Here is a 13815-nt window from a genome sequence, read left to right as displayed (position 1 = left end):
CGCACGCTTTTAAATAGCACTCAATCTCTTCCAGTGCCGATACAAGGGAAGTGTTTCATATATGCTGTTTAGCTTTATAAGATTATGAGGGATTCCTTTGCGATTGCCGTGCGCAACGAGCCTACAGTGCATTGGAGTGAAGGAAGAACCGCTGGAGCGCTGTCCAGCGTCCTGAAGTCAAGAAGCCAGAAGTGCTGAAGAGAGCACAGGCATTCACAGAGGACTGTATGTCTATGCCGATCAAGTCTTGAGATGACTCGGAAAAGGCTGCGTTCTGTGGCTGTTTGGGGATTCATTGCGTGGGAAATAGGAATTCTGTTGAGGTAAGAGCAAATATTTTCCCTGGTGGAGGAGAATGTAAAGATAGAATTTATATATTTATTTATTTATTTATTTATTTTATTTTATTTTATTTTTGTACAGTTTAATGTACGAGAATATATCTCGTCACCACCGCATTCATGATGGCTATTGTAGGCACAGATAAAGTTTTTAAGCAGCTTGTTCTCAGTGTAACAGGTGATATCTTGTCATTTTCACAGAGTAACTTAGAGCTCTGGGATCCTAATAAAAAGTATTGTTCTTCTGAAGTAAAATACTTTTAATTATTTATATAATTCTAAATGTTGCTATTAGGAAACATGTTAATGACGGTTTTCTGCAATAATATTAGAAATGTGAAAATATTAAAGGAAACATAAAATGATGCAAAGTAAAGAAAATGAAATAGGTATTTGTTTCATAATAGTCTCTTCCTTTATATAGAAATAATTAATTGATTTGAATTTGAAAGGAGTAAATGGATTTTTCAAAACAGTTTAATTTTATGGTAATTTATTGTTGTACTCCTGATACTACACCCCAGTGGGACTTCTTATGAGTCCCAAATTATATTCATTTAAGCCCATCATATACCTATTAGTTTAGGTGATTATTTTTACTCTGCCGTACACTTTTTTCCATAACCCTTTCTGTCTAGTCTTGCAAGTAGCTTCAAAATATGAATTTGGCGTTCTGGGTCCCTTTGAACTGTACTGAATCCTCACAATTCTTTTGGCTGATGATGCTATGAATTTTTAATGTTTCATTTGTCTACGATCCTTGGGCTCACGCAAGCGTAAAGTCTTGCATTATTGATACGTTGGCACTTGCAGTGTCTGTTCCGCCTTTGTATTGGCTGCCATTCTGTGCACCCTGAGGGAGAGTTTTTACTTATAGCCATCTAAGAGAAAGTTGTTTTCAAAGAAAAGCTGGATGCGCCTCATTCCACCACTCATAATTAATTACAATGTACAGGAAATATTCATCCTTGCTACCAAGTCTTACTTTAGAATGCGTTATGCAAAACTTTGAGAAGAACTTTTTGCAAGAGTTACTCACCAATATGATTTATCTTCAGAGAGGGCAAAGACTATGGATAGTGAATAGCTCGAAATGATGTGGAAAACGATCATTTATTTTTGATATCAGTCAACAGTGGCTCAGAATCACTCCACAACAGGTTCATTGCCAGCAAGGTGCTCAGAAGTATGGTCTCAGTGTGCTTATATCTTAATCAAGATCTTTGTGCAAAGATTGAATTTGCAGGCTCTGTAGACTTCTCTTTAACTCATTTTCACAGTTTATGGAATCTTGTTCAGTATTATTAATGTGTTAATAGTGATGTGTATCCTAGCATAGCAGCACATTTGCCATTTTATTTGATGATTATTTTCTTTGATCTCTTTGAATTAAAACACTTAAATGAAAAAAGAAAAAGAAAATCCACTATTATATGCATTATATACAGACTTTGTTGTACCATAAATCCTCTCAGCATATAACTCACTAAGATCTTCTTCAAAATTCAGATCATTTAATGGGGGATATTTTGATACATTATCCGTCAACACCAACTGTGTGGCATTGACAGTTTCCTGTGAAACAATAGTTGAAAAGTTTCAAAATTAGCCTGATTAAGAAAACTCCAGTCCATAAGTTATTTTATCCTTTACATTTGTCTACCATCATTTTACATTGTTACTTTCACTGTCCTGAATTTTAATCTGATCTTTATGGGTTAAAACTAAAGCATAGAACAAACGAAACTGTGTTGTGACCCTGGATCACAAAACCAGTCACAAGTTGCATGCGTATATTTGTGGCAATAGCCAACATTAAATTGGATGGGTCAAAATTATTGATTTTTCTATCATGCCAAAAATCATTAGGTTTAAGATATTTTGTAAATTTCCTACCGTAAATATATAAAAAATATATTTTTGTGAGTGAATGCAGCAAAATCGCAAACATAAATGGACAACTTTAAAGGTGATTTTCTCAATGTTTCGATTATTTTGCACCCTCAGATTCCAGATTTTCAAATAGTTGTATCTCAGCCAAATATTGTCCTATCCTAACAAAACATACATCAACAGAAAGCTTATTTTTTCAGTATATATCTCAGTATTAATCTCAATTTAAAAAAAATTGACCCTCGTGACTGGTTTTGTGGTCCAGGGTCACATATTAAGAAATTATATGATTTCGATAACCACATTTTTTTTTTTTTTTTTTTCAGAATATACTTTTTTTTTTTTTAAATACAGATGTACAAGTGTAAACCAGAAATTATATTTACAAAAACAACTATGGAGAAATTTAGCTACAAGTTTACATGTGGACTACATATTTTGAGTGTGTTTTTGAAAGTAAGAATGATTTTCATGAGCGCTTTCCACAACTTTCTAAAAGAAAAAGAAAAAGGAAAAATGATTTACATGCAAACTCCCAAAGCCACGTAGCACATCCTCAAACACATCAAAACATAAAGTCCTCACCACATTGCCACAGATGACAACACACATACATCAACAACTACAATCATAAAACGGCCCCCAGCACGGAAACGCTCAGGCATTCACACACTGTGAATGAGTACAGACAGATAGCTGTCAGTCTATCCTCAGAGAGGATAATGGAATATGGCACAGTAACAGTGTTGTGTTCTACACCACTCAGCACAGGTTTACATGCCTCTGCTTCATACTACAGTAGCTAGTCATTATGTGCCTCTGGGTTAACGAATTTTAATGTGTTGTTTTCTTCAAGAACATAAAGGATCAAAATGCTTTTTAGTACCCCAGAGTCTTTATGTCGTACCCTGTTTTGTGGGATGTTGAATATTGTCACAGTTTCTAACTTGTTGGTGGCTTCACGAATGACTAATATGATTTCTCAATAGCTTTAGGGACCCAAATAAGGGTCACGGAGGTTAGCTGTCACATGGGGAATTTGTCACAAGAGCTATATTTCAGTATAAGGTTTTGAGTAAAGGTTCAATTATTCAAATGCTTTTTATGCACATGTTGGTTTCAGCTGAATAATAAGCTAAAAAATTGTTGGGTAAAAAATAAAAAACACATCAGCATATAATTAGGCAAGGGTCAACTGTATAATAAGGGCACATTAAAAGAGTTATTTTCGTATATGTCAGATTGTATTGATTTTTACTCAAAACATTTCTGAAAAGCCTATGTGAGGATTTTAAATACAGTGTGACAACTGTTATTGGGTCATGTTGTCACAAAAGGTCAGCATGTGCATTTTTTCCCCTGAGCAAACACCATGAAAATGTTTGGTAGCTTTTTTTTCTGTTGCCCAGACTTTTTAAGGTATGTGCCTTTATAAATATTAACTTTCAAAAAAAAACAAAAAAACTTTCAATCACACTTTATTTTGATAGGTCACTTAAAGGGATAGTTCACTTTGAAATTAAATTTTGGTATGTTTTATCTTACCTCAAGGGCATCCAAGATGTAGGTGTCTTTTTTTCCGCAGTAGTTTCAATTTTGATATTTTTAGGTCAAACCGTTCTTGTCTGTCAGTCATATAATGCAGGTCTATGGTCACTGTCTCAAAGAGCATGCACAGAGTCCAGAGATCACTTGGACGTGGTTGTGTTCAAGAAGAGGTAACAACGTTATAAATACTGTTCGTTTTCTCACACAAACCGCTCGTTTCGTGTCTTAGGCCACCAATGTGTACTTACGATGGGAAATTGTTTAATTTGGACGACGGGGAATTGTTTTAATTTGGACTCTGTGCATGCTCTTTGAGACAGTGACCATAGACCTGCATTAAATGACTGACAGACAAGAACGGTTTGACCTAAAAATATCAAAATTGAAACTACTGCGGAAAAAAAGACACCTACATCTTGGATGCCCTTGAGGTAAGCTAAAACATACCAAAATTTTATTTCAAAGTGAACTATCCCTTTAAGACATTCAACTACAACTTTGCTAATACATGTTAACTATAGCAATCATAGAGTATTAGTAGACTTTCTCCTTAATATCTGCTAACACTTTATTTTGATCCTCCGTTCACAGACATTCTACTAACTATAAGTAACTTTTCAATTATATGTCTACTTATTAACCCTAACCATAACCTAACAGTCTAATCTATCAGTCTTAGTTCTATCAGAGTTAGTTGACATGTAGTTGCAAATGAATGAGAGTTAGTTGTAACGTAATAGTAGCAAAGTTACTTGTAGTTAGTAGAATGTCTAAAATGGACAAAAGGATACCTTTAGCTGAGAAATATTCACTGCTGTACTAAAAAACACATCAATCAGAACTTGATATAGAGAGACAGGACAGAAGCAATTAGCATTTAGACGGACGATTTTAATTAATCTTCACAAAGACTGACTGTTGGAAGGATTGAAAAGTGTGTTATTATTAAAACTGACATTTCCATTACAGTTTCATGGTTTGAAGACTTGGATTTAATTATGTACAGCTATGTAATAGAAAACAAAAAGATGTTTCCTGTGGTATGTCTGTGTCTATGATGTTTATTCATAAGTACTATTCAGAGTGGGGAAATACTGCATACGTAATTAATAAGAGAAAGACAGAGATTGTTGCTTTGTCAGACCTGTCTGTTTATTTTGGGACTTTTTGTGGCAGCAGTTCTGCCAGTGCCAACTCAAATAACTTGAATAGACAAGGACAGGCTAATGTCAGCACTGGACCAAAGACAGTGTAGGACATTGTGTCATCTGCTCCAAGAGAGTCTCACAATTCACCCACCAAAAATATTATGTAATTATTTTTAAGTCTTATATGCCTAAAAATTCAGCTTTCAAATACCTATAAAATTATGTCACTAAGAGTGGGAAAGAATCAGACAACTAATACCTTTAAAAAAAAACTAATTTGATCTTTAATGTGTCTGATTTTCTCTCAATGGTAGGATGTGCTAGGCAGTTAGTAGTGTTAAAAAGGAGTGATGTGGCCAATGTACAGTAGTACACTGTGGTTTTATATTAAAAACTACTAAACCTACATAAATGGTAAAATTTTACAATAAAGTCCCAGTTAACATTAGTTAATGCATTGATTAACATTACCTAATAATGAGCAATACATTTGTTTCATTAATAAAAAATTCAAATGTCCATTGTTAGTTCATATTAGCTCAGGTATATTAAATAAAATGAACAGATACAACTTTTAATTTGAATACATAAAATCACTTTCTGTGACATGACACATTAACAAGAGAGTGACACACACACACACACACACACACACACACACACACACACACACAAAAGCCATGAGTTTGTTCATATTTGCACTGCTCTTGGTTTCATTGTCATCTGCTGAAACGCTCATTGGAGCGGAATGTTCCAAAAGATGAGAGCGACCCCCCAGCGGGAAGAGAACCTCATCGTTTCTGTTTTCCTCCTGTGTACCTTTCACCGTCTGCATTAGGACCAACCGGCTCTTGTTCTCTAACAAACCACTTGGCTTCCAAAAGCACTAATGCTCTCTTTTTCTCTGCCTTCAAGGGATATTTTAGTCTTTTTCTTTGAGCCCGTTTCACTCCTCTGCCTCCTGTGCCAGTTTGCGTATTGTAAAAGGCAGATTAGGTAGCTCCTGTTGCATTATTGATAAGATTTTGTCACAAAGCATTGATTGCACTTTGAGTTATTCTGCCAGCCCTGTTTCTCTTGAATACTTTCGTCAGAGTTTTTGAAAGATAAAGAAAGACAGAGGAACAGAGAATCAGAGGGAGGCCTCTGTAAGCAGCTTAAAATGTTTCAAAAAGCTTTTATGTATGAGGAAAATGTCGAGGAGTAAGATCCAAGCAAATGCCAGGTTAAAACCAAAAATGTTGATATCAAAAATGATTAAAAAGATAATACATCTGACACTTCATTATCTGAAAGGCAACAGGGAACACTAAGATATAATACAAGAGTACTCAACAAGAGTTCTCTTTCAAGCATTTGAAAAAATAAGTTTTTTAATGTTTTGAAAGAAGTCTCTAATGCTCTCCATGTCGGTTCTGTATTTGTTCAAAAATACAGTAACAACAGTGATATTGAGAAATGTTATTGCAATTTAAGCATCATTACTCCAGTCTTCAGAGTCACATGATCCTTCAGAAATCATTTTAATAGGCTGATTTTGTGCTCTAGAAACATTTCTTATAATCACAGTTGAAAACAGCTATATTATTATATTATATATGAATTGAATGCATCCTTGTGGAGTAAAAGCATTCATTTCTTTAATTTCTTTCAATCTTACTTACCTCAAAGTTTTGAACAGTAGTTTACAAAAAAAAGCAATGCTAACTCTTAAAATCCCTATATGATTCCTCATAAACGTCACAACAAAACACCATTAATGTGATCTCTCAGCAGTTATGCCTCTTACTAAGTGATGAGGCAGTGGTGTGGTGGTGACGTACAGCAAAAAGAGCTTCCAGGATGGCAGCTGTTACCTGAGTTATGCATGCTGGTCACAGTTTGCATATAGTGGCGAAAATGAGCTATAACTGTGACATTTAAGTTACCACCGTGGCAGATGATGCGCGAAACGCAAATCTCTGTCACACATCAGTGTCACTGCTGTCACATTCTGTGGAGTGTAAGTTCCTGTTTTTCTCAGCTCATGCTTAGTAAAGCTGCATCTACTCCCATCAATAAAAATACCTCTCGGCTGGGCTTGCAGGAGAGCTCTTCTCTGTCCACTTAACTTGTTTCCTGTTTCCACTTGGCTTGACAACACACTAACAGACTAAACTGGGTGAAGTGTACATCTTGTAAGTCGGTACACAAACTAGAAATAGAAGTACGGGACCGTGTTAATTTGATAAGAGCTATTCTAGGCTTGGGGACATGCTGTAGGTTTGAAGACCACTGTGAAATTTCAGGGACAATTTTTATAAATATTGTGCTGCAGTGATGCAACACTATGAGCAGCTAAACCCAAAATCCACAGACATTGAATGGAGAATTGTGCATGTATCTACACCAGCCTGAGCAGATTAGAGCTTGAGCCACTGTGGCTGTCCTCAAGCCAACACATGTATTGCTGCTAGTAATATTTACTGTATATATAGCAATTTGGTATCAGAACATATTTTGATAAAGTTTTTTTTTTAAATAAAGGTCTACGAGTGCTGTGTGACCGTACTGACTTTCTTACTTACTTACCATACTTTATTATTAAGACCCAACAAACTATTTATTGTGTCATCTCAAGACATTTCATCTGGTGGGGGAAATTTTTTTTGTAACACTTTAGTTAAGTGTCCAATTCTCACTATAAACTAGTTTATTAGCATGCATATTACTAGGATATTGTCTGTTTATTAGTACTTATAAAAGCACATTTTAATACCTTGTTCTGCATGACCATATTCTACATCCCTTAACAACACATTAACAACTATCTTACTAACTATTAATAATCAGTTATTAGGAGTTTATTGAGGCAAAAGTCATAGTTAATAGTTAGTAATAGTGAGAATTGTGGAGGGCTGTCTTGTGGAGGGCTGTGTAAAAATGTTTTGCGTTTTTATCTGTCCGTGTGTGTGTGCGTGTGTTTGTCTGTCTGTGTATGTGCACATAAAGGATGTTTCATTAGAGGATGGAGATGAAAGGTGCAGATCTTTGCAGAGAGGTCTGTGGTTGCATTGATCTGAGTATTGATGCAGTGTTTCCTCAGTCCATCCTTTTTGCTACGGACAATCAGTCTGTTGTATGTGATGGAAACTGTTAAGTACTGTATGTGTGTGTGTGTTTAATGTAATATAAGTTAGGCTATGAGACCATGCAGACACAAGAGTTCAGTTCCAGAACAGAGTGGGCTTCCTTCAACACAATCTCATGACAATTCATAACTATTTTACATATTGGAAAATTGGTGGCTAATTTGTATATTGTACAATCTCATTTATGTTTTTACATGATGGTTATTGGGGTTGATCTTAATGCTTAGCCCACTTTTTTTCTGAAAAATCATGCATTTTCATACGATTCACATTGTATTAATTCATACGAACTGAGGATGGACTTTGTTGATGGACAGACACTTGATAATGCTGGTGGTGAGGAGTTACAGTTGCAACATCTCATAATGTAGCTACCTCAAACTGAGTAGTGTATCACTGAGAAACATCCTGCTCAAGTCGTCCTTGCGCTGGAGGTTCGGGTTGAATGACTAGTTCTTCCAGTGTTTCATCATCGGACTCGCGCTCGGATTGATATGGTTAAATTGACGTCATTGTACGTTACTGTCTTTAGTTTATGGTGTAGGAAGCCTCAGGACAGCTGACGTTATGGCAATGGGCGTTTTTGTTTTCGACACACGTGCTGTACGCGGTAAACCAATCACAACAGACTGAGCTATCTGGCCAATCAGAGCAGAGTAGCTCGCAGAAAGGAGGGATTTAGTGAGATTGATTCATCTGACGAGTCGTTTGAAAATTATTGAAAAATGTGGTGATGTGCAAATGTATATTATGAGAAAATTTTACCTTTGAAGCATGTAAACCTGTTGTAGGAGACTCCAAAACAACATTAGGAAACTTTAAATTAGAATAATAGGGGCACTTTAAATAATAATATTTAAATCACATAGATTTTGTCAATATAGTGACTGTTAGAGACAATGTTTATCTGCCACACCTCAAACATATGGAAAAGGACAGTTCAGTGTTCTGCAGAATGACAAATTTATGCAGTCGGCGCATTAGCTATGTGAGTGAAAAGGAAATGAGGGCCTTACATAAAATATGGAGAATGAGACTGAGGATCCCAGGGTACTCAGGTTATTTCAGTTAGTGGTGTAAAATTAAAGTACATCGAGGAGTGGTGAGCATATGCAATTACTTAGAAACAGAGTTTAAAATTTAATAACAGCTGTGTATGGACTTATCTTTACTAAACGACAGTCTCCTGTCACCATAAAAAAAAAAATACACACAAGTGCTAAAGATTGAGAGGATGTAGAAAATCACCATGTGGAACACAAATGATTAATGTTAGCACTTGTCTCAGAATGATAAGCTAGACAAAAGATTTGGACAGAGACACAGTAATCTGAAAAAAGCAGTTTTACAAGCACAGAAAACCTTTACTGTCAACATAAGTTAAGCATCTTACAATTGTCATGTATGTGTAAGGTTAAGAAGAGAAAGAGTGTTTCTGTCACCTGATCAGGTTCTGGCTGATGGTGTACCCCAGTTCTGTAGATCTCTCCTGCTGCGGCGCTCCCAGAGGACAAGCATAGAAGGGAGCTTTCACACCTGTTTAGCACTAAAACCAGGATTTTTCATATTTCAATAAACCCAGACTCCACAGGGTGACTCTAGGAAAAAATAGGACAGTCTTCTAAATTTGGCAGCTGTTTTGAAACTGTAGTGTGCCAAGTCTCAAGCTACTCATCATAATTTAAAGGAGCTAACGACATTGCAGCAATATAAGGAGAACATTTCTTTTAAGTATATTATGATCATTTAAAATGTAATTACTGCCGTTTTTTATGACACAAAACAGTGAGGGTTTTTGAAGGAGCAAACAATAGGAATTAGATTGACATCATATAACAGATAATCTTAAACTGAAAAAACACTGATTTATATAATTGAGCTGATGACAGTGATTTAAAACAGCAGAATTTAACTAACTTTTTAGTTATGATAAAGTGCCCCTTTTATGCTTTTTCAGATATTATATATCATGTAGTGCATAATAGAGCTATTTGTGAATGATCAAAGTGCATAATAAATGGAATTTTCGTGTCCCAAAAGAAATAACCGATTCTGAACTGCCTGAACTGAGTCATCAGTAATTACAATCTTACTTCCTCAATGAACCTACTGTAACAAACAACATCTACTTTACCCGCCCTTAAACACTACAGCGGCTGAGGCCTGTAGAGTTTGGTCTGTGTTGAAAACATGTTGAAAAGACTGAATAACAGTATTCGTTTATTTAATAGTAATAAAAAAATATTACTGACCATGAACTTATGAAAAGTAGTGCATATATCAGAGCTCTTGGAAACCACCACATTTCCTTGTGTGTTTGTGTACACATGGACAATACAGCTCATAATGATTCTTTTTTACCTTGGATGCATGGAAACCTATTGTAGGAGGCCGCCAAAACAAAATTAGGAGCCTTTACAATACCGTAATGGGGCACTTTAAAATGGTGGATTTTTTATTTGTTTTTTATTTTTGTTGTCTGTATATAAGAGAAAATTCAGTTGATGTTTAGCTTCAATACTTAGTTACTCTCCAACACTGACAGTTATAGCAAACTGACTCTCTTCCCTGCTTAGTCTGGAGAGCATGTTCTGCCTGGCTGGAATTACATTTAGTGTTTGTGATGGACACCATCCAGAGAATCATCTAGTGTCTATCTGATCCCGATTAAATTGATAATCTCTGCCCTCACATGTCTCTCTGCACTTACTCCAGGGGAGTGTTTTTGAAGCACCTTCATGTTACATTCATTTCAGTTGGAAAGCCAAAGTGGGGGAGGGTGAAATAATCACTAAAAGAAAGGCTCAAAGACTTTTCTTTTTCAGATTCTATCAAAGCGACCATGAATAAAAGGAATTCGGAATCAGAATCATTATGAGCTGTATTGTCCATGTGTGCACAAACACACAAGGAAATGTGGTGGTTTCCAAGAGCTCTGATATATGCACTACATTTCATAAGTTCATGGTCAGTAATTTTTTTTATTACTATTAAATAAATGAATACTGTTATTCAGCAAGGATGCATTCAATTAATTAAAAGTGACTGTAAAGACATTGGTAATGTCAAGATAAACATTTCAAATAAATGCAGTTCTTTTGAACTTCCTATTCATTAAAGGATCCTGAAATATATGTATCACGAAAACATTAATCAAAATAACTGTTTACAACATTGATAATAATAGGAGATGTTTTTTGAGCACCGAATCAGCATATTAGAAGGATCATGTGACAATGAGAACTGGAATGATGGCAACTTGAAATTCAGGGCCTATAATAAAATAGAAAACAGTTGTTTGATATTGTAATAATATTTAAAAAAATATGACCATTTTTGATCAAAGAAATGCTGCCTTGGTGAGCATAAATTTCATGGACTTTTTAATTTGTTTTCATTCATCTTCAGTGTTCCGTGTTCAGATTCCCGCCACTCGTTTGTCTCCGTGGTCACTGTCATTATGAGTTCATTTGCATCAGCTGTGTGTCAATAATCATCTTGTTTGAGTCACTATTTATATGTCAATTTTTGGTCTGTCGTTCACGTTAAATGTGTGTCTCTGTCCTGGATTGGATTATTGCCTGTTTGGATTAAACTTAGTAAAATTGTAATTATTTTCTTCTGAATCTTCGTCTGTCTGTTTGCTACGCACACACCCTTGTGTTGTGACACAAGGGCAGCTAAACAAACCAGAAGTATTCTTAACTTTAGAAATAAAGGATTTGGTTATTCATTTGTACTACCATCTGTTCCAGCTACTGCTGGAAACCCTCAGGCGATCATGTCTTCTGATCATTGTTTGAATCCATGTGCTCTGGATTTCTGCTTCATTTTTATTTACTCGGTTTATTTGTGTGTTTATTTGTATCTACCGATATACTGAACTGACGAGATTTCTTTTTCAAGTTCTTATCTGGTGTACAGGTGTATAAGTCTATAGGGGAGTCAACAAATTATTCATTGCATGTGCAGAACCAGACACTGTAAAATAATCTAGTTTCTTATGAATATAGCTAAGAACAAAAATCAATGTGATTAACATGATGGTTACATTGGCATTTATGTTGAATTCAAGCATGGTGGTTTCTTGTCTGTGTTTGTTATAATTTTCATTCTGTTAGACTATAATGACAGATTGAGATGTGCCACTGCCTTCAAGCAATGGAAGCCATTTCACCCAAATGGCAGTTATCTTTACTACCAATTTTGTGGTTGACCACACACACGAGCACACCCTTTTGATTATTTTGGCAAGGGTGTGCATGCTTAATATCAGAGAGCAATGGGGGAGGAGAAGGTCTTTGACTGCTTCCAGTCTTGATCCAATTTAGCAGAAAAGTCAACCAATCAGTTGACAAATCACAAGGTGCTTGTATCTCTAAGGAAATCAATTACCAATGACAGACTAGCGGTTTATACTTGTCTAAAAAAGGATTTATGCTTCATGATTCACTAATTTTGCACCATTTCTCATTTGTATATTCTTTGGATTATAGTCGCCTAAATGAATACATGTAAATGAAACATTTAATGTGACTTAAATTTAAAAGAGCTCATTTTATATTACAATTCTGACTTTATAACTCTCAATTGCGAGTTTATATCACAGAATTTTGAGATGTGCACTCACAATTGCGAGAAAAAGTCAGAATTGTGTGATAAAAATTTGCAATTACCTTTTTTATTCAGTGGCGGAAACCGTCAGGATCAGGTGACACTGATGGTGAGGATGAAGAAAAGGGTTCAAACAGGTTCCAATAAACAAAAGGTTCTTTAACAAAACAAACTCAAGAAGTAATCCATAAGGCTAATGACTTTGTAACAGCATTTATGGCATAAACAAATGAGCATACATTTACACATTCACATGATCAAAACCAGACACCAACTCGAAAGGAGGAAATTAAATACACAAGGTGATAGAACTCAAATGACGAACAGGTGATGGTGAGTTAATCAAAAAATATGGAGACAAATGAGGAGCAGGAAACTGGAACAAAGGAAAACAGGTAACTGAGAGAAACAAAAGCAAAGTACCTAATAAATTATTTGTATAAATACGGAAATATCACATCAGTTAATCAATAGATTTATGTATTTATTTATTTATAAGAGTTATTATTTTTATTTGATCATTTTTTACTTTTTTGACTCCATGGTTTGGAACCAGTCAGTCGTATCACTCTCTGTGTGAGGTATTATTTCGGCTGGCTGATGTCACTGGATTTTTAATTTAGATAAATAGCAGCTGTCACGGTAATACTCTGGGACAGGGTGGCAACACATTCCCATACAAATTCACTCATTACTCATGACTATAAAAAACTAACTAGCACCTTAATAAGAAAAGACATATTAGCCAGTCCAGCACACTTCAGGCTGATGGCCAGTCTATGCCCGTCAGCTAAACAACACAAGTTCCATCAGCATCTCACACAGTATGCAACACAAATACGACAGTGGGCAACATTCAGAGAAGATGAACCGCTAGAAAACAAAGGAGCCAAATTGTGTCCAGCCTCCTCGCATTAGCAAAGCAAGACAACACAGCGAGCACCATGCTGACAGGACAGGTCACACCGATCCAGCAGTTTAGCTGTGGTTTCACGTTAAGGGAAGCAGACGAGGGGTGGGGGAGCGGGTTGTTTGTCCCACAGCAATGACAACCCAATGAGACTGAAGCCTACAGGGGGTGACAACAAAACTGCAGCCATACTCCCCTCATACTAACTGGATGCATTTCACAGACTCGTT

The 13815-nt window shown here is 35.8% G+C and overlaps 1 protein-coding gene across 4 annotated transcripts in view; it reads left to right on the top strand.

The window, feature by feature from the left end:
- Positions 1-252: 252 nt before the first annotated feature.
- glra3 (glycine receptor, alpha 3) overlaps positions 253-13815 on the top strand; it is a gene marked incomplete at both ends in the record, with an annotated part of 46340 nt that continues 32777 nt past the window's right edge. For all 4 annotated transcript variants that reach the window (XM_081361335.1, XM_081361334.1, XM_081361333.1 and 1 more), the window contains one exon: positions 253-323. In XM_081361335.1, coding sequence (XP_081217461.1) covers positions 253-323 — 71 coding nt within the window. The remainder of the gene's footprint in view (positions 324-13815) is intronic.

This window comes from Scardinius erythrophthalmus, assembly GCF_964197995.2.
Source record: "Scardinius erythrophthalmus genome assembly, chromosome: 3".
NCBI classification, from domain to species: Eukaryota; Metazoa; Chordata; class Actinopteri; order Cypriniformes; family Leuciscidae; genus Scardinius; species Scardinius erythrophthalmus.
This window is presented reverse-complemented; position numbering and strand designations above follow the sequence as displayed.